The sequence below is a fragment of the Aquarana catesbeiana genome, linkage group LG09 (assembly GCF_042186555.1).
Source record: "Aquarana catesbeiana isolate 2022-GZ linkage group LG09, ASM4218655v1, whole genome shotgun sequence".
Classification (NCBI taxonomy): domain Eukaryota; kingdom Metazoa; phylum Chordata; class Amphibia; order Anura; family Ranidae; genus Aquarana; species Aquarana catesbeiana.
Window position 1 is genome coordinate 165,005,809 of NC_133332.1, and position 23,414 is coordinate 165,029,222.

The window sequence follows — 23,414 nt, forward strand, 5'->3', positions numbered from 1 at the left end:
GATGTGCCAAAATACAGACATTCATGGTAGGACCACTAAGTAAAATTTTATTGAAAACTGCAGAATTAAAATCTTTGAATAAACCTTTAAGATTATATTAACATGTTAATAATTATCTGAGATTTTAGAGGTTGTGTTTACATCTACTTTAATTCCATAATCAAACTTAATATTTTTAACATTTTATTACACTGAAACAATGACCATGACATTAGAACCAGATTGAGGTGGACCTGTTATCCAGTTGTCTAATGTGCTCTGCAGGGAGCTTCGACTTGATAAACCAAGTGTGACCTGCTGGAACTTGCTATGGGGATACCCAAAAAGAGTCAGTCAGGTGTCAGTACGGAGTGTGGAAGGAGTACACCCACAGGGCGAAACAGAAGGTAATAGCATGCAAATATTCACTGAACCATACACATTAGTCTAAAGAGCAGCTCACAATCAAGTAAAAAACACATGCTCCAGGACCAAATAAGGTACAGACTAAGTAAAAGGAACTTAGCCTGTTAATAAGATGAGCACTAATTTGTTAGTTATACTTGTAACATTTTTAGCAAAAATCATTTGTTACATGACTTTCATATTTTTTTCATGCTTACTGTTTGGTATTTTCCTGATCCTCTCACACACTGATTTGTAGTTATTATTCATTGTGTGCCTAACATTGTCCTCTGTTTCTGCTATCAGTTCACAAAAGCATTTTTGAAGGATCCGGGATGCAGTATTTGAACTTTGAAAAAAGCAGTATTGTATGGAGTAGTGCTCACCTGCATACTGCATATTATTACCTCCATCCTAAACCACGTTATTCCTTCATACAAGTCAATAAAACTATTTTCATTTGGTATCAGTCACTGACAGACAGGAGAAGGGGGAAAATCTTCCTAACAAGGGCCTAAATTCATGAATAGTGTTTTTATTGCTACCAGTGAAACAAGATGATGTGAAAGGGAATATGAAAGTCCAGTTCGAGGCACTGATGAACTTTGTCTGGTTTTACTGCTGTCTGTGTTTTCAGTTGGTATGCTTTCCCATAATTTCCTGTCCTGCTGACACTTCATCACAATTTTACACTGGGGAAATTAATAGAAATCTACCCATCGGGGACATTGACAGCAATAAAAATGTAGTGTAGTTCTGATGTCCCCCCCAGTCTATTAAAATGTGTTTTAGAGAAATCCACCTGCACTTTTTTGACAGCGACAGGAACAAAAAGTGAAGAGAAAGCCAACTAAAAAGGACATTTTGGACAGGGTTGGACCCTACAATAAAATGTATTTATTGGTCTCATAAAGGATAAATGTGGGATTATCTATAGCAATTCCAAGATGCAACACTTGCAATTGTTTCAGATCAGCAAGGCAAGAGTTTGATTTGGTTTTGGCTAGGTTCACACATGTCCGGTGCAAATTTCCCCTCCGTCTTCACAGTGAATTTCCTAAGCAACTGTTCGGTGGTTCTGCTGCGAATTTAGATGCGGTCCAGAAGCAAATTTTTGGAGCCTGCGGCCACTGGCAGACATTGAAAGTGCAGTCGCTGTAAATCTGAGGGGAAGATCTAAAATCAGGGGAAGCTCTTCTGATTTTATCATCCAATCACCTACAAGCAAAAATGCTGTTTTTGATTTACCTTGCATGTCCCCCCTCGGATCTACAATGACTGCACTTTGGGTGAAAAGTGGATTTGCCTTTAGTAAATAAACCCCATATGTGAACCCCTTACCTGTTAAAACAACCCATTCGATTTATAATATAAATTGAATGATAAATGTTTATGTTTACAATACAAAAAAAACGTTTTTTTCCATTTTTTTTATAAGTGATCACATAACCTTTGTTTTCAGCTGCATAAAGGTCTTGGAGAGATGGGGGTGGAGAAACAGAAGAATGTTGATCTTCCTAGTGAATGGCTGTGCCGGAGGGAGGGGGCAGGTCAGCACAAGTCTGATGATTGAAGAACAGGCTGGCTGTTCTCCTAGAATCGCCAGAAACCTTACCACACTGGGATGAATGCCTAGTATGGTCAGTTTGAAATAGGAAAACAGGGGGCTGGCAGGAACTCCAGGAATTTCACACAAAAGAAGCAACACAAAGAGTACAGGATACTTTTTAATGTAAATACATGGTACAACAGACACATATCAGGAATATGAAATGTTGGGGTAACAAACACTTTTGTCATGCTCCTAATGCTGTACACTTGGGGATATTCCTCCTTATATCACATAGCCTGTAGCCCTGTAGCCCACTGTCGGCTGACGTCACAGAGCCAGTCCAGGCTCTGTAAAGATCGCAACTATATGGTCAGGATCTGCCCTCATGCAGTCACCAGCTCTCTGCTCAGGGAGCACTGAGACCCAATTGATCAGCGGTATTTGATCGCTTGGTTCTCAGCCTTAGAGCCAGGGGGGACCAATGCTGCATCCAGCTAGGTAAGTGTGATTCTAAAAGAAAAAAAATTCCCATACTTCTCTTTTAAAGAGAAGGTCCAGCCTCCTTCAGAAAAAAATGTCAAAGTCAGCAGCTACAAATACCGTAGCAGTTAACTTTTAATATTAGGACACTTACATGTCCAGGGATCCTGTGGTGTCTTCACCCCAGCCAATTTTTCCATTGGCTTTCGGGTGCTGCCACTGCCATTGCTTGTAAGTGAAACTGGCAGTAATGCCTTGCGGCTTCACAGCCGGTTCCCTACTGCACATGCACGAATGAGGGGGGAGACGAACTTCCGGGTAATCTCACCATGGAGAGATTACCCACAAGTGGAAGCCGGTACCTGTCAAAAACAGGTACTCACTCCCCCTGGAAAGGTGCCAAATGTGACACTGGAGGGCGGGAGGAGGCAGATAAGCGGAGCTTCCCCAAAAGCAAGCCGCTTGCTATGAGGCACACATGCGTGCTCGCTCCCAGGCTATGTGTGATAATGAAGCCACACTCCATAGACACATTGAGTGGCTTCCCCCCACCCCCTGCTTCTTCTTTTTCACAGCATTTGCCCAAGTGTCTCTGTGAAAAGGAAGACAGGAGAGAAGAGATCCAGCCCTGCACAGCGTTGGATGGATTGAAGATTTAGGGAGATGGGGAGCACAGCAAGCTGTAAAACATTTACCTGCAGGAAATGGCTTTAGAACCACTTTAAAAATGCCCCCCTCCCCCAACACCTATTCTGACTAACCTGTGTAAGAAAGATAAGATGTATATACTTACCTATTTTTAAGCCACTCTGGTCTAGTCACATGATCTCCCCTGTGTCAGCCACTGCTGGCTGCAGGGGAGAAAAGGGAGTGCTTGACAGCTGATAATGCCAGGGAGTGGTGACATCACCCATAGGATCCTATGGCCCATCCATTGTTCGTGTGCCCTCCTCTTCCTACAGCCATTGTTGGCTGACAAAGGGGTGTCAGATCACATGACAGGGCCAGAGCGGCCAGAAATTAGGTAAGTATGCAGATCTTTCTTGTACAGGTTAGTCAGAATAGGTGTTACAAAAAAATGTATTGGGGTATAACTGAATGACCTCAGCACCACTACATGTTAAGCAAAGCAAAATGAAAAAAATTGAATAGCGTGTGGGATTTTTTAGGTGCTCTTTCCAACCTCAGGAATAAATTTAGGCAAAATGCAGTTTACAATTTATGAAATTTTATCAAATGACATATCTTATTTAAAAGGATGTATTAATAACATTAAAACCTATTTCAAGTTTGCATTTAACAAAACAAAACCAGAGAATTTCCAGCTTAACTCGCCAACCAGTCTTACTTTGCTTACCAACCGAATTAACCTAACAGTATGTGTTAAAAACAGGGGTTTAGTTGGCCACATTTGCAAATACATGTGTAAGCTGCAAGGCCACTTCACGGCACCCTGTATTAGCTGCAGTCCTAACTCCTGAAAGTTTATGAGAGTCTCCACAGCAGAAGCACATGCATGGAACATTACAAAGTAGCTAATACTAAAATGAGACTGACACCAAAATATATTTAATTGGTCATGGTGTTTATTCAAGGGGTAACCCAAATTTATCCAATTCAAATTAACCAAAACCAGCTTTCAGCATAGCATTAAATTTTAAACTTGACAAAATGATCCAATACCAGATCTCAATCACCATGTCCCTCCAGACTTATACTAGAGGACAAACCCCCACTAAATAGCACCGTACCATTTAAAATAAATAAAGGGGGAGGGGGGGTGGGAGCGCAGACCGGTCCTCTGCAGGTGGCTGGCAGCTGCGGCAAAGTCCGGCTTTTTATAGGCAGGCAGAGGGCACGAAGAACAGCCCACCAAAACCCTCCAATGGCAGCTTGTTGCTACGGGAGATTCCACCAATAGTACCTGCTGAGAGAAGGCAGAGAAGCATAACAGGAGAACAGCCCTTTTCCCTGTCCCATGCGGGCCCTCGGGTAAAGCCGAACATTCTAATGTATAAATAAGGGCCTGGTGGGCCTGGAGGGAGCCCAATCCTCTTTAAAAGGCAGAGGGGCACACTGGACACCCAGCACATAGCACAATGGCAGCAAAGGTGTCCAATGTGTCCCCTCACCAATATTACATCAGTATCATTACTGATGTGCTTCCACTGTGGAGACTCTCATAAATATATAGGAGTTAGGACTGCAGGTAATACAGGGTGCCGTGAAGTGGCCTTGCAGCTTACGCATGAGTTTGTAAATGTGTGCCAACTAAACCCCTGTTTTTAACGCATACTGTTAAGACAGGTTAATTCAGGTGGTCAGCAGACTGGTTGGTTGGTGAGTTGAGCTGGGAATTTCTCTGGTTTTGTTAAATGCAAACTTGAAATTGATTTTGATCTGGTTTTGTCTTGCATACGTTGCCCTTCCATGTGCTCCGTGCAGTGAACGCTAGTTATAGGTGGGGGCAGGGGCCATTTTGTTAGTTTGCATTTAACAATTTTATTGAATACATGTGCACAACAATGCTATGGATAGGATAGGGTGTTAAATGCAAACTACCTTGAAATTGATTTTTAATGTTAGGATTACATCTTTTTTTTTTTTTTTTTGATAAAATTTTGTAAATTTTAAATTGCATTTTGCCTATATTTATTCCTAAGGTTGGTAAGATAGCACCTTAAAAATCCCACACACTATTCCATTTTTTTTTAGAATAGGTGTTATGAGACAGGAGGGAACATTTTTAAAGTGGTAGTAAAGGTTTTTTTTTTTTTTAAAGAAAACCTACAGGTAAGCCTATAATAAGGCTTATCTGTAGGTACAGTAATTATCTCCTAAATGTGCACCATTTAGGCACCTCTTTTTAGCATCACCGGTGATGTCACCGGAGCATGCACACTGCGCTCTCAATGGATGGCGCATGCACAGGAGTGATGTCATCGTGGCTTGGCCAGTCAAACGGCGGCTGCCCTCGAACCTGGAAGGAAGACCAAGTGAAGATGGAAGCCCTGTCAGCAGTGACTGCGTGCCACTGGAGAGCTTCATTTTAAAGCAGGGAGAAGATTGTTCTTTGTTTTTTTTGTAGTTTGCTACTGCTTTAAGAGTAGTTGGGTTTTGACTGGAATTCTTCTTCAAGTTTTAAATACTCTTGAGCTGCAGCAGGCAGCTCAAGTAAGTCTGGAGCAATGGTTGATCCGTATAAATATAAGGGGCTGTTTACACTTTCCCATTTACCCCTTTTCCTGCAATAAATTGTATTTTATATTTTACTGCATGAAAATGCATTTCAATAAGAAATCAATTCATTGCTCTGTGGCTAGTTCACACCTACACTATATTGGGACACCTGCCTTTATACACACATGAACTTTTTTTTTATCCAAAGAAAAAGCTTATTAAAGTAAACATATACATACAGACCGAGGCTTCACAAATAGTCAATTACAGAGCATAGTAAACAGAATCACACTGAAAATTGAACATAGCCGTATCTAGTATGGTTTAATAAAAGACTATCTCTCTCATCCCAGTCTTTCCCTCCTGGAGCCCTATCATGCATCATAACCCATGCTTCCCATTCCAGTGTTATTGAGATTAGTTTCAACCAGCATTCATACCTAGTAACCTACCCATAACCAGATCCACAGGGACCAGTCCAGGTACATCAAGCCACGGGCCCCAGGGTTTTTAAAACTTTTGGGTGCATTTCCTATGTTGGTATATAACTTTCTCCATCCGGAGCATATTTCCCGCTGCAGTGATCTATTCCTCAATCGTAGGAGGGTCCTTTGACTTCCAATGTATCATTATTAACTTACACGCCAAAAATAGGGTTCTGATAACTGCTACTCTAGTACACTCTTCCCATTCAACCTCCTCCAGCAAATTGAGCAAGCGGGGTTTTGAGTCTAGAGGCATAGAGGTCTAAAATATCCTGTTTATGGTGTCCACCACTCCCTTCCAATAGGAATGTATTTTTGGGCACCTCCACAGTAGATGGATCAGGTCACCATGGTCTCGTTTACATCTAGTGCATAGCAGGGTGGGCCTGAGACCCATAATATACATTCTATGTGGGGTATAGTACACCCTCAGTATGATGTACAGTTGTGTTAGCCTCTGCGAGACATTCAGTGAACAGATTGGCATTGCCTGGAGAGCTTCCTCCCATTGATCCCCATCCATCCGACCTACATCTCCCTCCCATTTATCCAGCATTCGCAGAGGGTGTTTTTTCTGAAAATTCTGCAATAACATACTATAACATTGTGATATAAATCCCTTGGTGGTAGAGGTTCTTTTGATCAAGTTAAACAATGGTGTCGGAGAAGGAGACCATTTAGAAGATCTATATTGAGCTGTCACGGCATGCCTTAATTGCATATAATAAAAGCGCATGGAAGACGGCAAACCAAACAGCTCCTGCAGAGCTTCAAATGACAAAAGTACTCCTTTATGGAAAATATGTCTAATGTATAGCACCCCATACCACTTCCATAAGGCTACGTGTTGCAACTTGGCAATTTCAAGGTAGGTTCCATTAGACCAGATTGGGCTAAATTCCGTGTATCCAGTCACTCTGCAGATGTCTGATTTTAATAAAAACTTTTTGAATAAGGTTATAAGTCGAGCATATCTTATATGGTTTATCGAAGGCCAGAGCTTCAAGGGCCACTGGAACTGACTCACCCTTTACTGTATGCAGCATCACGGTCTCAGAGGAGCTGCCATTGGCACCCTTCCGCTCCTTACCCCAACTCATCACTCCTATCAGGTGCTGTAACTGTGCGGCTAGATAATACAGCCAGGGGTTTGGCAAGGCTAGATCCCCCTCATCCTTTGGGCACTGCAGATGTTCAAGTTTAATTCTAGGGGAGCGGTCCCTCCATATCAACGTGCGGAATAGGGAGTTCGCTATTCAAAATGTCTTGAGAGGGACCATTACCGTTGAGTTGTGCAGCACATAGAGTAGCTGGGGCATTAGAATCATCTTGATCAGGTTCACCCTGCCAGCTACCAACAGGCAGAGTGAATTCTACGTTTTGATCCGATCCCAGAATTTTTGTAGTAGCGGAGTGATATTCAGCTTCCTGTAATCTCGGATACTGGGCGTCACCTGGACCCCCAAGTACCTAAAGATGATAGCCAGTGATATGGAGCTAGCATTGGAAGGTTTACCCCCCCCCGCGTCAATGAGCATTAGGGAGGACTTTGTCCATTTGATCTTGAGCCCTGAATATGTACCAAATTCCGTTATGGTGGACATAGCTTCCTCAAGAGAACCTTCAACATCTCCAAGCAGAATCGTATCATCCGCGTAGAGCATCACTTTTACCTGTGTGTCTCCATAACAGAAGCCGGCAATACCTGGGTGCTCTCTGATTTTAATTGTCAGGGGTTCAATGGCTAGTGCAAAGAGCAAGGGTGACAACGGGCACCCTTGTCTTGTGCCCCTACCCAAAGCAAAAGTATGAGACATACTACCCGATGCCCGGATAGCTGCCTGTGGACAACAATAAAGTAAGCGGACCCATGAAATGTATGTTTCCCTGAATCTGAATCTCTGGAGAATCCCCCACAAATACTTCAACACTATGGAAGGCCTTCATAGCGTCCAGTTAAAGCAGGGCCCTCAGTCCTATGTTATCTGCTGGAGATTGCATATTCAGAAAGAGTCTCCTTAGGTTCACCGCCGTGGACTTGTTGGGCATGAATCCAGCCTGGTCTGGGTGCACAACAGACGTAATGACCCCATTCAATTTAAGTGCCAGGATTTTGGCTAGGAGTTTAATATCACTCTGTAACAAGGATATGGATCCATACGAACCCGGATCTGTGGGGTCCTTCAATATCAAGACAATGTTGGCTGTGGGCATAGAAGGGGGTAAAACCCGTCTCTCCCTAGCTGCATTAAACACCGCCAGTAATTAAGGTAAAAGGATTCCCGCATACTGCTTGTAAATTTCCAAGGGCAGACTGTCCGCACCAGGGGCCTTACAGTTAGGAAATTCCATGAGGGCCGTCTGCAGCTCCTCCAAAGTGAGTGGAGCGTCTAGGGCCCTGCTTTGGTCATCTGTGAGCTGCGGGAAATGAATGCCACGCAAATCCCCGGTTAAATCTTCTAGGGAGTACTCACCGGTAGGAAGATACAGGTTTTCATTGAAACCTGCTAATTCCTGCAATATTTGATTTGGGAGTGCACCAGTTTGCCCTCTGTTGTTCTAATAGCTCCAATAGCAGTGGAACGCTGCTGGGAATTAGCAATCCTGGCCGGAAGGTGTCCCATGCTCTCCCCCTCCTCAAAGAATGCCAGTTTGGAGAAGAACCTCTTTTTCTCCGCCGTGGAAGACAGCAGCTGCTCATAGGCAGATTGAGCTGACTGCCAAGCCTCCCTGGCAGAGTTAGTAGGGTCCTGTACATACCGGTCCTCCATTACAAGCACCTGTTTTTCCAGCTCCTCCATCAGCCCAGATGAATTACACTTAACTTTGCCAATTTCTGTGATAAGAAGTCTCCTCAGATAAGCCTTGAAGGCTTCCCCTTGCACTAAAGGGGAGTCAGCAGAATCCTGGCTAGCAAAAAACTTACGCGTGCTCCACTCCATCCCCTCGTAAGATGAAAATAGCTTCAGCCAGAAGGCGTTAAATTTCCAGGGTGCCCTAAGCAGTCTGCACAGTGGGGACACAATTAAACTAATCACCACATGTGAGCGGTCCGACATAGCAATGGAGATCCCCTCAATGCAACAGGAACCCACAAACCTGGGTGCCTGTCCATGGAGGGACTCAGCCAGCAGTTAAAGTCTCCCACTATCAGCAACGGCAACTACGGTCTCCCCTCCAAATATGATAGCAGAGTCCGGAGCACCGCCACCGCAAACGGAGGAGGGATATATATATATATATATATATATATATATATATATACACAATATCTCACGAAAGTGAGTACACATCTCACGTTTTTGTAAATATTTTACTATATCTTTTCATGTAACAACACTGAAGAAATTACACTTTACTACAATGTAAAGTAGTGAGTGTACAGCTTGTATAACAGTGTAAATTAGCTATCCCCTCAAAATAACTCAACACACAGCTATTAATGTCTAAACAGCTGCCAACAAAAGTGAGTACACCCTTAAGTAAAAATGTCCAAATTGGGCCCAAAGTGTCAATATTTTGTGTGGCCACCATTATTTTCCAGCACTACCTTAACTCTCATGGGCATGGAGTTCACCAGAGCATCACAGGTTGCCACTGGAGTCCTCTTCCACTCCTCCATGATGACATTACAGAGCTGGTGGATGTTAGAGACCTCCTTGTGAGGATGCCCCACAGATGCTCAATAGGCTTAGGTCTGGAGCCATACTTGGCCAGTCCATCACCTTAACCTTCAGCTTCTTTAGGAAGGCAGTGGTCGTCTTGGAGGCTTGTTTGGGGTCATTATGTTGGAATATTGCCCTGCGGCTCAGTCTCTGAAGGGAGGGGATCATGTTCTGCTTCAGTATGTCACAGTACATGTTGGCATTCACGGTTCCCTCAATGAACTGTAGCTCCCCAGTGCTGGCAGCATTCATGCAGCCCCAGACCATGACACTCCCACCACCATGCTTGATTGTAGGCAAGACACACTTGTCTTTGTATTCCTCACCTGGTTGCCACCACATACGCTTGACACCATCTGAACTAAATAAGTTTATCTTGGTCTCAAAAGACCACATGACATGGTTCCAGTAATCCATGTCCTTACTCTGCTTGTCTTCAGCAAACTGTTTGCAGGCTTTCTTGTGTATCATCTTAAGAAGAAGCTTCCTTCTGGGATGACAGCTATGCAGACCAATTTGATGCGGTGTGCAGCGTATGCTCTGAGCACTGACAGGCTGACCCCCCCACCCCTTCAACCTTTGCAGCAATGCTAGCAGCACTCTAACGTCTATTTACCAAAGACAACCTTTGGATATGACGCTGAGCACGTTCACTCAACTTCTTTGGTCGACCATGGCAAGGCCTGTTCTGAGTGGAACCTGTCCTGTTAAACCGCTGTATGGCCTTGGCCAACATGCTCAGTTTCAGGATCTTGGTAATGTTCGTATAGCCTAGGCCAGTGATGGTGAACCTTGGCACCCCTGATGTTTTGGAACTACATTTTCCATGATGCTCAACTACAATGCAGAGTGCATGAGCATCATGGGAAATGTAGTTCCAAAACATCTGGGGTGCCAAGGTTTGCCATCACTGGCCTAGGCCATCTTTATGTAGAGCAACAATTCTTTTTTTCAGATCCTCAGAAAGTTCTTTGCCATGTGGTGCCATGTTGAACTTTCAGTGACCAGTATGAGAGAGTGAGAGTGATAACGGCAAATTTAACACACCTGCTCCCCATTCACACCTGGGACCTTGTAACACTAATGAGTCACATGACACCGGGGAGGGAAAATGGCTAAGTGGGCTCAATTTGGACATTTTCACTTAGGGGTGTACTCACTTTTGTTGCCAGTGGTTTAGACATTAATGGCTGTGTGTTGAGTTATTTTGAGGGGAGAGCAAATGTACACTGTTATACAAGCTATACACTCATTTCTTCAGTGTTGTCAGATGAAAAGATATAATAAAATATTTACACAAATGTGAGGGGTGTATTCACTTTTGTGAGAAACTGTACACATGCAGGAATACATTGCAACAAACCAATATAACAGTGCAAAAAGATATAGCGCCCTTCTGAATCTATCTCTCAGCAGAACAAAATGTGAGCTTTTTCTTTTAAGAAATTATATAAAAGAAGAAAACCAGTAAAGTGAAAAAAAAGAAAAAATTAACAGCAGGTGGACTTTCCTTACAAAGCTTGTAGAGAGCTCTGCACAGACAGGAACCAGTTGCCTGATCTTGCAGGAGTGTAGCGCACATCAATCTCCTTTTTTGTCCTCTCTGTGGTGGCATAGGGCCTGCTCACTGCGATCAAGCCATGAGGCCGCCTCTTGGGCCTCTTCAAAGAAGCGCACCTGTCGGTTAGCAGTGACTCTCAGCTTAGCGTGGTGCAGCATGGCATAGGGTAATTGGAAAGACCTCAGATGCCTCTTTACATCTGAGAACTTGGCTCGGTGTCTCTGCACTTCTGCAGAGAAGTCTGGATAAAAGGACACTCTGACACCATTGAACTGGACATTTGCCTGCTCCCAGGCATTTCTCAGCACTGCTTCCCTGTCTTTGTAGTGTAGGAGAAAGGCTAGGATGGGGCCAGGGGGCAACCTGGTGTATGATGAGCCCTTTCGACAGTAAAGAATGGGGAAAAGGCATCCTTTCCAAATATTTCAATAAGCCACCCTTCAACAAAGGAGGTTAGATCTCTCCCCTCGGTTTTCTCTGGCAGCCCCACTATGCATATGTTGTTGCGTCTCAGACGGTTTTCCTTGTCATCAGCTCTATTGTTGGTGTCTTTGGCCAGCTGATGGGCGACATGGGCTTCCCGAGCCACTGGCAGCAATTTATCTTCAGTGTCACTTACTCTGCTCTCCACTGCAGTCGTGCGTTCACGGATCTTTTGAAGATTCTGCCTCAGTAAGGATACGTCCTCTCTTAGGCCCCCAAACTGTTCCTTAAGTGTATTAATTGAAGCATGTACACATGCACTGCTCTGAGTATTTCAGCCAGAGTCGGTTGCTTGAGTTCTTCAGTACTGGGATCTGTGGGCAGAGAAGGGAGCAGCTCTGCAGGGAACTCAGGCTCTCCATGCCACACTGTGTCTCCTGCAGACTGCCCCAGTGTGTCATGTGCTGACAGGTGTGATGACCCTGTTGCCCCCTCACGATCTGGTCCTGATGTCCCCCCAGCTTTTGGGTATAATACAGCATATCCCTTGGGTACACCTTACCCTGGTTCTTTTGTGTCTTTTTGCTGCCGCCCTCTTTAGTTTTCTCAGCACCCCTTGGCATGCGATGTGCCAGGGCTGCGGCGATGGCATCTTGGATTTTGGGATGCGAGAAATCCTTCTTTTTTTGCCATTCCATGGGTGCAGAGGGCTGGTGGGTGGACCGGGAGGTTGACCGGGTCGGTAGCTGCTGGAAAGCCATCTGTCACCACTGGGTTGCTGCTGGGAGAGGATCAATTGCCTGTGCTGGAGCGGAGCTGTGAGACATGCTTCCTCTCACATGCCGGTCCTGGCCACGCCCCCAACACACACATGCACTTTAATGGGATCCCAGTCTTAGCCTGTAGAGTTCAATATTGAGTTAGCCCACCCTTTGCAGCTATAACAGCTTCAACTCTTCTGGGAAGGCTGTCCACAAGGTTTAGGTGTGTGTCGATGGGAATGTTTGACCATTCTTCCAGAAGCACTTGTGAGATCAAGCGCTAATATGGATGAGAAGACCTGGCTTGCAGACTCTGCTCTAATTCATCCAAAAGGTGTTCTATCAGGTTGAGGTCAGAATTCTGTACAGGCCAGTCAAGTTCCTCCACCCAAACTCGCTCATCCAGGTCTTTGTGGACCTTGCTTTCTGCACCGGTCCAAAACATTTGGTAGAGGGGGCAATTATGGTGTGGGGTTGTTTTTAAGGGGTTGGGCTTGTCCCCTTAGTTCCAGTTAAGGGAACTCCTAGGGCGTCAGCATACCAAGACATTTTGGACAGTTTCATGCTCTCAACTTTGTAGGAACAGTTTGGGAATGGCCCCTTCCTGTTCCAACATGACTGCACACCAGTGCACAAACAAGGTCCATAAAGACATGGATGAGCGGGTTTGGGGTGGAGGAACTTGACTGGCCTGCACAGAGTCCTGACCTGAACCCGATAGAACACCTTTTGGATGAATTAGAGCGGAGACTGTGATCCAGGCTTTCTCATCCAGATCAGTGTCTGACCTCAGAAATGTGCTTCTGGAAGAATGGTCAAACATTCCCATAGACACACTCCTAAACCTTGTGGACAGCCTTCTCAGAAGAGTTGAAGCTGTTATACCTGCAAAGGGTGGGTCAACTACATATTGAACCCTACGGACTAAGACTGGGATGCCATTAAAGTTAATGTGCGTGTAAAGGCAGGCATCCCAATACTTTTGGTAATATAGTGATATATGTGATTCTGCTTATTTCTTTATTAAAAATAGGATGGGTTGTTTTTTTACATTTGCAAATTAAAGTCAAAGTGAACTCCAAAAAATTAATATTTTCTACGTTATAGGGAACATCTAGAAGTGTTAATTGTGCCTTAGCATTACCCTGAAAAATCTACCTATTATCTGGAATTCTTCCAAAATAGCAGTGCACCTTCTGGTATTTGACAGTGTCTCAGGGGCGGATCCAGAGTCTAGTCTCGGGAGGGGCACTGCCAGAAAAAACTTTTTGGGGGGGTAATTTATCGGGGAAATGGCTGATGTTGGCGCTTCAATCATCACAGCACCATGGTTGTTATGGTGTCATAATGATTGAACCGCATTATATTTTATTATTACATTATTATTATTATCTGGAATTCTTCCAAAATAGCAGTGCACCTTCTGGTATTTGACAGTGTCTCAGGGGCGGATCCAGAGTCTAGTCTCGGGAGGGGCACTGCCAGAAAAAACTTTTTGGGGGGGTAATTTATCGGGGAAATGGCTGATGTTGGCGCTTCAATCATCACAGCACCATGGTTGTTATGGTGTCATAATGATTGAACCGCATTATATTTTATTATTACATTGTTATATAAAATGAAATAGTTCAACTCACCATAATGCAGAATCAGTGGGAGCACTGAGTGTGTCACTTGCCACCTTGCCTGCCACCAGATGCGGATTGTCACTTGCCACATCACCTGCCACACGTTGCAGATTGTCACTTGCCACCAGATGCAGATTGCCACACCTTGCGAATTGTCACTTGCCACGTCGCCTGCCACCAGATGCGGATTTTTACTTGCCTGCTACAATTGTCACTTGCTGTGTCATTTTCCTGCTATGTCCCAGAGAGTCAGGCAGCAGATTACCAGTCAGGCAGAAGAGAGATGAAGTAATCTCTCTGTTGCCCGCGGCTGCCTGCACAGTGGGGGCGGAACTGCAGGGATGCAGGGCGGGTGGTGAGAGATGATGTCATCTCTGCTCCCCGCCCGCCGGCTCCCTGATTGGCCAGCAGCCGCCCGCTCACCGACCGAGCCGCCCCTCTCTCAGAGTCAGACTCTCACCCGCCCGCTTACAGACAGAGCCGCCCGGCCCGCCCACTCTCTCACCAGCGGAGCCGGCCGCCCGTGCTCTCACCCGCATTCTCGGAGGGGGCAATTGCCCCCCCCGATCTGCCCCTGCAGTGTCTAGGTACTCCTGTACCTAAAGCCTCATAGCTGTATATTTGCAGTGTGAAATTATGGCAGTGTTGCTTTTTTGCTGCTAGTCTCACAAGATTTCATGATGTCATAATTGTGCTGCTCACTGTTCTACTTGCTGGCCGCCCTGACATGAGGAAGCAAAGCCATGCCTCTATCAACATGACTGCCTCCACACAAAGACACAGTGCAGAACAAGGCAAAAGTCAGTAATAGCAAACAATTAACTACAGGGAAACAATAGGCAATATTGGTGATGAGTCCTTTGCCCTCCATTCGTCTTTTTTGACTACAACATCCTGAGTACCTATTTAAGCTGGCCTATTCAAGTTAATGGTAAAAGTACAAAAATGCTTGCACTATGCAGTTTTGTGCAATCTAAACACATTTAAACTATAGAACATCGCTGACCAGGAGAAGGAAGAAGTAAACCCCATATAAGCTCTGACACCATCTAACACAGAGTTAGAATACAACACTCTTAAAAGAGAACCTGTCCGTTTGCCATGAGTGGACCAATGGCAAATGTCCTCTTTGCCTTTTTTTAGTAAAGTGGCCCTGACAACAAAACTGAGCACTCTAACCATTCCCTCTCTAGTTGTACACTGAGTGCTTGGAAATTTCAACCTTTCTGGTCCACTTTGTGTTAAGGCTGTCCTGTTTTTTCTGTTTACATAACCCCTCTGTTCTAACGTGCAGGCACACATTTTATTAGGTCTCATAGGTCTACAATAACTGCATTTTTCATTCAAATTATTGCAAGTGTTGCATAAATGTAAAAATATGTGATAACTATACTTATTTTCAGGAGATTTGTATGTTATTATAAAATGTGAACATAAGGGTGTCACGTCTCAAGTCCTTCAAAATGCGACCAGTGCTGTTTTTGACATGAAAGCAATCTTCTATCGCAGGAGAATCAACAAGCCAATTGCTGTTCAGGTAGGTGACTGTTCAACAATGCAAAGAAAATGTGATAATCTTTGAATTTCCCATATAGTGGTAAGCCTCTTTATCTGCAAGGCATATTATATTTTTTTTCTCTCAAGCTCCAATATCCCTTTGGTGATTTCATCACAATCCTTCAGTTTCTTTATTTTTAAATGTCATATTCCAACATCTGCTTGAAAACCTCTATTTGATGGTTGGAGTCTGTCTGGGGGTTAACAATAGATTTATTTCTAAGATGACTGTGGCTGTAGAGGTGTGGCAGGTGCTCTATTCAGAGTCTATGCTGTCCTAGGCACATATAAATAATGGCCTTTCATAAAGCTCATTTTATATTCCTAAACGCATGTCATAAATAAGAAAAAATGTGCTGTTAGACTCCACGTTTATTTAAATCAGCCTTATACTGAATTCTCATTTGGGAGAACCAGAGATAGTGATCATGGCTATTTGTCTACTGACATGAGAGAGTCCTGCAACTACGCTTTGTTGTCCTTCCCGCAAACCCTATTCTTTCAGGTTGTTAGCAGGTGTGTTTATAGGAACACAGGGGTACCAATATGTATGAGGAACACGGAGGTGCACAGGGGTCCCAGGGAATGGAGGTACACAGGATACAGTCTGGGTTGATGAGGAGTCTAGCACAGGAAGGATGCCTTTTGGTACTGATGGGGAAGGACCCAGCCTGTCCATATGTACAGTGAAGGGCTAAGGGGCAGAGACTAAGGAGTTACCTTGTCTTCTCCAGAGCTCCTGAAGGTGGGGGTGGGTTGAGCTGCAGACCACAAGAAACAGAGAGGCACTGGGAAACAATAATTACTAGGAGCAGGCAGCAAAAGAGCACAGGAAAACAACAGGAAACAGACAAGCAATACACAAGAAGGCACTGAATTAGACTGCAGACACAGGTAACCGATATTGAAAGGCAGGCTGAAACTCATACAAGGAAAAACAGAGGACAAGGACACTGTGATGCTCAGGGTATAGTACAGGTACAAGAATTGCAGACAGGAACACATGGAGAGACACTGGGAATGTGGGGATAGTGAGCTTACACTGGCAGACACTTGTGAACAGTCACAAGGATCAAGGGAAGTCCAACTATAGGATCACTAGGTATCTCAGGGTTACTAGCAGTCTCTCAGAAGAGTCAGAGGTGCTCCAGGTGAGTGGAGACAAGGAGAAAAGAAGGGGATAAAAAGCCATAGTAGAGATCCTTCTAGGAGCAGTATTCAGATAAACTTATACGGAAAGTATAGTAAAAAAGGTTCTAGCAGTATACTCACATTCATACGGTTGCTGTATGAAAGTCCTAGGGTCAAGCAACCTATTTAGCACATATGGAGAATGTGAGTGTCTCCAGGCATGCTTGTTTGGGTTTCAGGAGATTCCTGCAATTAGGATGCAGTCAGGTCCAGTGAATAATGGTAAAGGAGTTGAGACCCCAAAATGGAACCAATGTGTGGTCAGCAGGGGTACTTATTAAATATAAGGTGTTTCCAAATGAATTCTTCAGAAATGTCAGTATTTTTTTGATCATAATAGGTTAAAACACACCAGCAATGCGTTTCATGGCTCTTTGTGGCCACTTCCATCAGGAAAAGGTGTACAGTACACTGGAAGACATCCGTAACAATTTAAAAAAAAAACAAATTCAGGGTGAATCCACCTAGGAAGATATATATAAAAAATATATGTAATTAAAAAGTGGAATTAAATTCCTTTAGTTGTAGTGATTATGAAGAATTCATAAACAATGCATAGTTTAGAATAAACAATGCTTACAGGTTGATTTACTAAAACTGCCGATCAAAAGCTCTGACGATTAAAAACACGTGGAGGCACCGCTTCACCAGATTTTGAGCATTATCATAAGGCAGCCATATTTTCCTGTATTCTAGACTGGTTCCATCACTCTCATGATAAACAGTGGGTCCAATTAGAAATGGACTCTTCTCCACTACATCCTAAAGCTGCCCTGTGGATTTCTCTCAAAGATATAGGACAGCGCTCTTCCTTGCCATGGATCACTTATACAGTTTTAGAGTGTTGGCATCATCATTTCAATGTATTTCCAATATCTTCTATCCCATGCCCTCTTACACCATTTATTAGATAATCCTTCTCTCCCTATTGGCTTTCACTTACATGCTATTTTAAGCTGGGATAAATCTTTCTGGCCACAAATCAGGCATATGATTTCAAAAAATGTATATTTCATTTTCAAAATACACACGGCCAGTTGAGAGGCCTTTGGTTTCTGAGTTTTTACTGCTCTCTGGCTCCAAAAACTACCATCCATCGACCACCTACAGAATTTGAGAAATTGTGCATATCTGCTGAGCCCCCAACCCATACTATATCCAAGATCTAAAAAAAATTATCTAATTTAGTTTCACCAGGTTTACCCATGTACACAGTAAAGTGGATGATGGAACTGGGCTATTCAATTCAGGAAGAGGAATGGGACCAAATCTTTAAAAATACTCAAATTTCCAGTGGCCTGTGATACCCAGGAACGTAAATTTAAACTGCTATCAAGGTGGTACTGTACTCCAGTAAATTCACATCACATTTTTCCGTCCCAGTCGGAACTGTGCTGGCGCTGTCGTGTCTCTATGGGAGATTTCTTACAAGTTTCGTGGGCCTGCCCTCCTATTAATAAACTATGGGAACGTATAATAAATCTTTATAATATAGTTACAGGCGAGTCAGTTCATAATTCTGCAGAAGTGACTCTTTCTCTTTTCCCTCAGATTTTACCCCAAGTTAGGAAATCTCTCCTAGGTTTCTTTGTTTCAGCAGTAAGACAATTAATCCCTAGGTATTGGAAATCATCTACCATCCCTTGGTATGGTGTTATGCTTTTGGAAGAACTGGAAGCTGAAAATAATGATACTATGGAGAAGTTTAATAGGGTTAGGTTGACCTGGTTAACATTTAAAGACTCTTCAAAGCTAGTGGATTTCTTGGATGAGCTTCATTGAGGCTTAAGTTTAAGTACCACTAACATAGAACCTGTGAATAACGAAGGGAGAATTCCTATCCCCCCCCCCCCCTTCCCTTTCCTCCCCCCTTTTTTTTTTTTTTTTGGTTAGATTTGTTCTGCTTTGTTTGGTGGGTGTTTTTTTTTTGTTTCCTGTTTAAGGGTCTTTAAAGGTTTGTACATTAATGTATCACTATACATTTGATTTTAGGTTTTTTTTTTTTTTGTGTGTGTAATATTTGATTTAAGATTTAGTGATGAAGAACTGTAGATTATGTTTTTATGATTATTTTGTTTGTTTTAAGTGTTTTAGTGTTTGTGAATTATTTGGAAAATTAATAAACAGATATATTTGAGATTTACTAACTTGAGAGTGCAAAATCTGGTACAACTCTGCAAAGAAATCAGCCTTTAGGTTTTTTGTTAAAGCTTAATTGAACAAACTGAAGTTAGAGGATGATTGGCTACCATGGCAAGTTGCACTAGATTTTGCACTCTCCAGCTTTAGTAAATCAACCACCTGGTTTACGGCAACACCGAATATACATACATCCATTACGCTTTTTAACTTTAATGAATTTTACCTATAATATGTACTGCATATCTTTTTTCTGATGAAGTGGTCACTAAAAAGTCATGGAACACATGAATGAGGTGTTTTAACCTGTTCTTAAGATAAATAAATATCGGCCTTCCTTGGAAGCACCTTTTTGATTATTAGGTACTTTTGCTGATCACAAATTGGTTATTTTTTTTGGACACTAGGAAGTACTGGTATCACTAGGAATCTTCTACACTGGGTAAAACTGGGGAACTTCTAGGAAATACAAAGTCACTATTAAACATTAGGGGGGGGCACCGCTAGGAACAATAACTACCGAATGACGGCCACAGCACAGACCTGAATTCCCGGGAGGCCGTCATATGACGGCCTCCCCTGTGCATGCACTCTGCATGCGCCCTGCAGGGCACACGCCGAGCACGCTGTGATCACAGAGTCACTGAGACTCGGGTGATCACCGATCTAAGGAAGGGGCCGGTCCATGTGATCAGCTGTCAGCCAATGACAGCTGATCACATGATGTAAACAAAAGATCGGTAATCGTTTTTTTTTTCTACTCACGTTGACAGCGTGAGTAGAAAAAAAATCCGATCACCGGCTCAGATGTGAGGGACATCTGCCTCATCAGTGCCACCTATCAATGCCCACAAGTGCCAGCTATCAATGCCCACCAGTAGTGCCAATCAGTGCCACCTAGCAGTGCTGCCTATCAGTGTAAAAAGTGGGTGCTGCGCTGACCTGATATAATAAAGGGACCCTATAACAGTGTAAAATCAATATATAGAAACTGTGGGATCATGTGTAAATAAACAATAGTGGAAACTCATACGTCGTATCTATTTAAAAAATACACACAGTGTGTAATCTATAAAACACTATCCCGTGCTATAATCATCAACATGTGTTAAATGTGGCAACACTAAACATGCAGGGAACAGACATAATCAATCCTCTTGCATTCATAGCAGCAGGTGCAAAAACTTAAAGTGCTATTGTGCTGATGTGTAAACCAAAAAATACATACAAACTCTTCTATAAATACATCTAATTGTGCAAACAAACACTGTGAAATTGCAGGGACCTAACAAACAATTCCTTCTGCATATGATACTAAAAATGACGTATATAATATTACATATAGTGCAAATAAGCAAAATTGTGCAAACCAAGCAATATATTGCAAATTGTGCAAACAACACAAAAAGTGCAAAATAAGTGTGTGGCGTATATGTAGATCACTTCGCACACCCTATCGCCACAATAACATAAAATACAGGAAATGTCCTTAAACACACCAGGCGTGTGTGCCAGTGACAACGCAGGGATAAACCATATAGTGATTTCACTCCTTTAAAAAGTTTGATGTGCAACAAAACAGCCAGTGGGGTGCCGAAAGAGAGAGAGTGTGTCTGTCCTCTTCGTGCATAAAACACACACAAGTAAAAGGTGGCCCCTTACCTTGTGGTAATGGGACAATCGAATAAGAGGTAAATGCTGGAGGAGGTAGTCTCTCTTTGGGGTCCCTGGACCGGAGCCGGTGGTCCCTGTGCTTTAGTCCCTCAGTGCCAGCAAAGCACACACATAAAAGAACAGAGGGGTACCAGATAGTGTAGTAATTTCAAACAAAGCGGTATTTTATTAAGGTTAAAAATGCATGTACTCACATGAAGTAAATGCACAATGCATACATCTCCTACGAGCGGCGAGCTCGTCAATCTCTATCAGTGTAACTGATCAGTGCCCATCACTGCCGCCTATCAGTGCCCATCACTGCCGCTTCATCAGCGTACATCAATGAAGGAGAAAAATTACCGGTTTTAAATTTTTTATAACAAAATATAAAAAAATTATTATTTTTTTTTTTAAATTCAGTTTTTTACATTTTTTTTAACAAAAAGTAAAAACTGCAGAGGTGATCAAATACATCCAAAAGAAAGCTCTATTTGTGGTGAAAAAATGATAAAAATGTCATATAGGTACAGTGTTTTATGACCGCGCAATTGTCATTCAAAGTGCGTCAGCGCTGAAAGCTGAAAATTGGTCTGGATAGGAGGGGGGGTTTAAGTGCCCAGTAAGCAAGTGGTTAAACTGAAAGGGAGATCACCTGGGTGGGCTGGGACTGGACATATATCTAATTAAATCAACAACAGGTGGTTACCCAGTCTTTTGGGATGACAGGTACCAGCAGAGCCTTGCAATTTAAAGTAACGGATATAAATGGGTTGCTGCATTTTCATGTTTATGTATCACTGATATTGTTTATGGTTTACTAATGCTGGAATTGTATTATTTGTCTTAATAAACTTAATTTAACTTCCTTCAGCCGGGTTCGACGCAGAGCTCTCTAAAGATTTGGATGGCCATCATAGATTCAAAGGGGTTATATATGTTATGTCAGGGAATGCCTGAATGATTAATTTAGTCAGCTAAATAGATTGCAAAACAGTGCCTCCAATATAAAGTATATGTTATAAAATAATTTAACTGACTTCATTTGCCAAGCAGAGCTCTTTAGGAAGGCAACAAGATCAGTGTAGGTATAGACTGAAGCTATCAAATAATAAATTATTATTTATCACAATAAGTCACATACAAACACCAGTTTGATTAATAGGTGGACACAGACACTACAATTTTGCAACAAGGTTTGAAAATGATCCGTTACCGTTTAACCCTTTCATGACTAAGCCTATTTTTGAAATTTGGTGTTTACAAGTTAAAATCCATATTTTTTGCTAGAAAATTACTTAGAACCCCCAAACATTATATATATTTTTTTAGCAAAGAATCTAGAGAATAAAATAACGATTGTTGCAATATTTTTTATCACACGGTATTTGTGCAGCGGTGTTTTAAACGCAAATTTTTGGAAAAGTGACACTTTCATGAATTTTAAAAAATCCAAACAGTAAAGTTACCCCAATTTTTTTGTATAATGTGAAAGATGATGTTACGCCGAGTAAATAGATACCAAACATGTCATGCTTTATAATTGCACGCACTCGTGGAATGGCGACGAACTACGGTACCTTTGAATTTCCATAGGCGACGCTTTAAAAATTTTTTACGGTTACCAGGTTTGAGCTACAGAGGAGGTCTAGGGCTAGAATTATTGCTCTCGCTCTGACGATCGCGGCGATACCTCACATGTGTGGTTTGAACACCGTTTACATATGCGGGCGCGACTTCCGTATGCGTTTTCTTCGCTGCGCGAGCTCGCGGGGACAGGGGCACTTTAAAAAAATTTTTTTTTTTTTTTTTTATTTAATTTATTTATTTTTGTACTTTATAAATTGTGTTTAAATTTTTTTTTTTTTTTTTTTTACTTTTATTGCTGTCACAAGCAATGTAAACATCCCTTGTGACAGTAATATGTGGTGACAGGTACTCTTTATGGAGGGATGGGGGGTCTAAAAGACCCCCCATCCCTCCTTTACACTTCAAAGTATTCAGATCGCCGAAAACGGCGATTCTGAATACTGTGTACTTTTTTAAATTCGGCGCCATTGGCAGCCGAGTAAACGGGAAGTGACGTCATGACGTCGCTTCCGCATTTACAAGAAGAAGGCTGGAACGAAGCCGCTCGCAGCTTCGTTCCAGTCCGCCCCCAGCCGCCGAAGGCAGCGGACCGGACACCGGGCCTCCCGATCGCACGGGAGGCCCGGTAACAGCGGCGGGAGGGGGGGGATGTCCCCTCCCGCTCCTCCGGTATAACAGCCGAGCGGCTTTTAGCCGCATCGGTTGTTATATACGGGTAGCCGATCGCCCGCTGAAAACAACGGTACCGGGATGATGCCTGCAGCTGCGGGCATCATCCCGGTATAACCCCGGAAAGCCGAGGACGCATATATGCGTTCGGTCGGCGGGAAGGGGATAATATATCTGAGATTTTCCCCTTCTTTAGCGATCCTAACTGCTTGACTAAAATTTGGCAGATAATAATCTGCGTTTGACTAACTTCACCCGTGAAACTGCTGCAGTCAGATTCCCCCGATGAAGTCTGTCCAAAGTTATGCCAATAAGGCAACTTAAAATGACCAAATTGTGGGGTGTAATGAGAACTAATGAGGTAGCAAACCAACTAGCATGAAATACTTGCACATAGAAAAATCAATATTAATTGTGGAAAATATAGTTACCCTTTAAAAATGGCTATTTGCTTTAACCACTTGCCGAGCAACCACCGTCATTATACTGCAGCAGA

The 23,414-nt window shown here is 43.0% G+C and overlaps 1 protein-coding gene across 1 annotated transcript in view; it reads left to right on the plus strand.

The window, feature by feature from the left end:
- The window catches only part of CAPN6 (calpain 6), a 166,906-nt gene that overhangs the window by 136,123 nt on the left and 7,369 nt on the right, over positions 1–23,414 (plus strand). The window contains exons 11-12 of the mRNA XM_073599355.1: positions 265–386; positions 15,523–15,656. Coding sequence (XP_073455456.1) covers positions 265–386; positions 15,523–15,656 — 256 coding nt within the window. The remainder of the gene's footprint in view (positions 1–264; positions 387–15,522; positions 15,657–23,414) is intronic.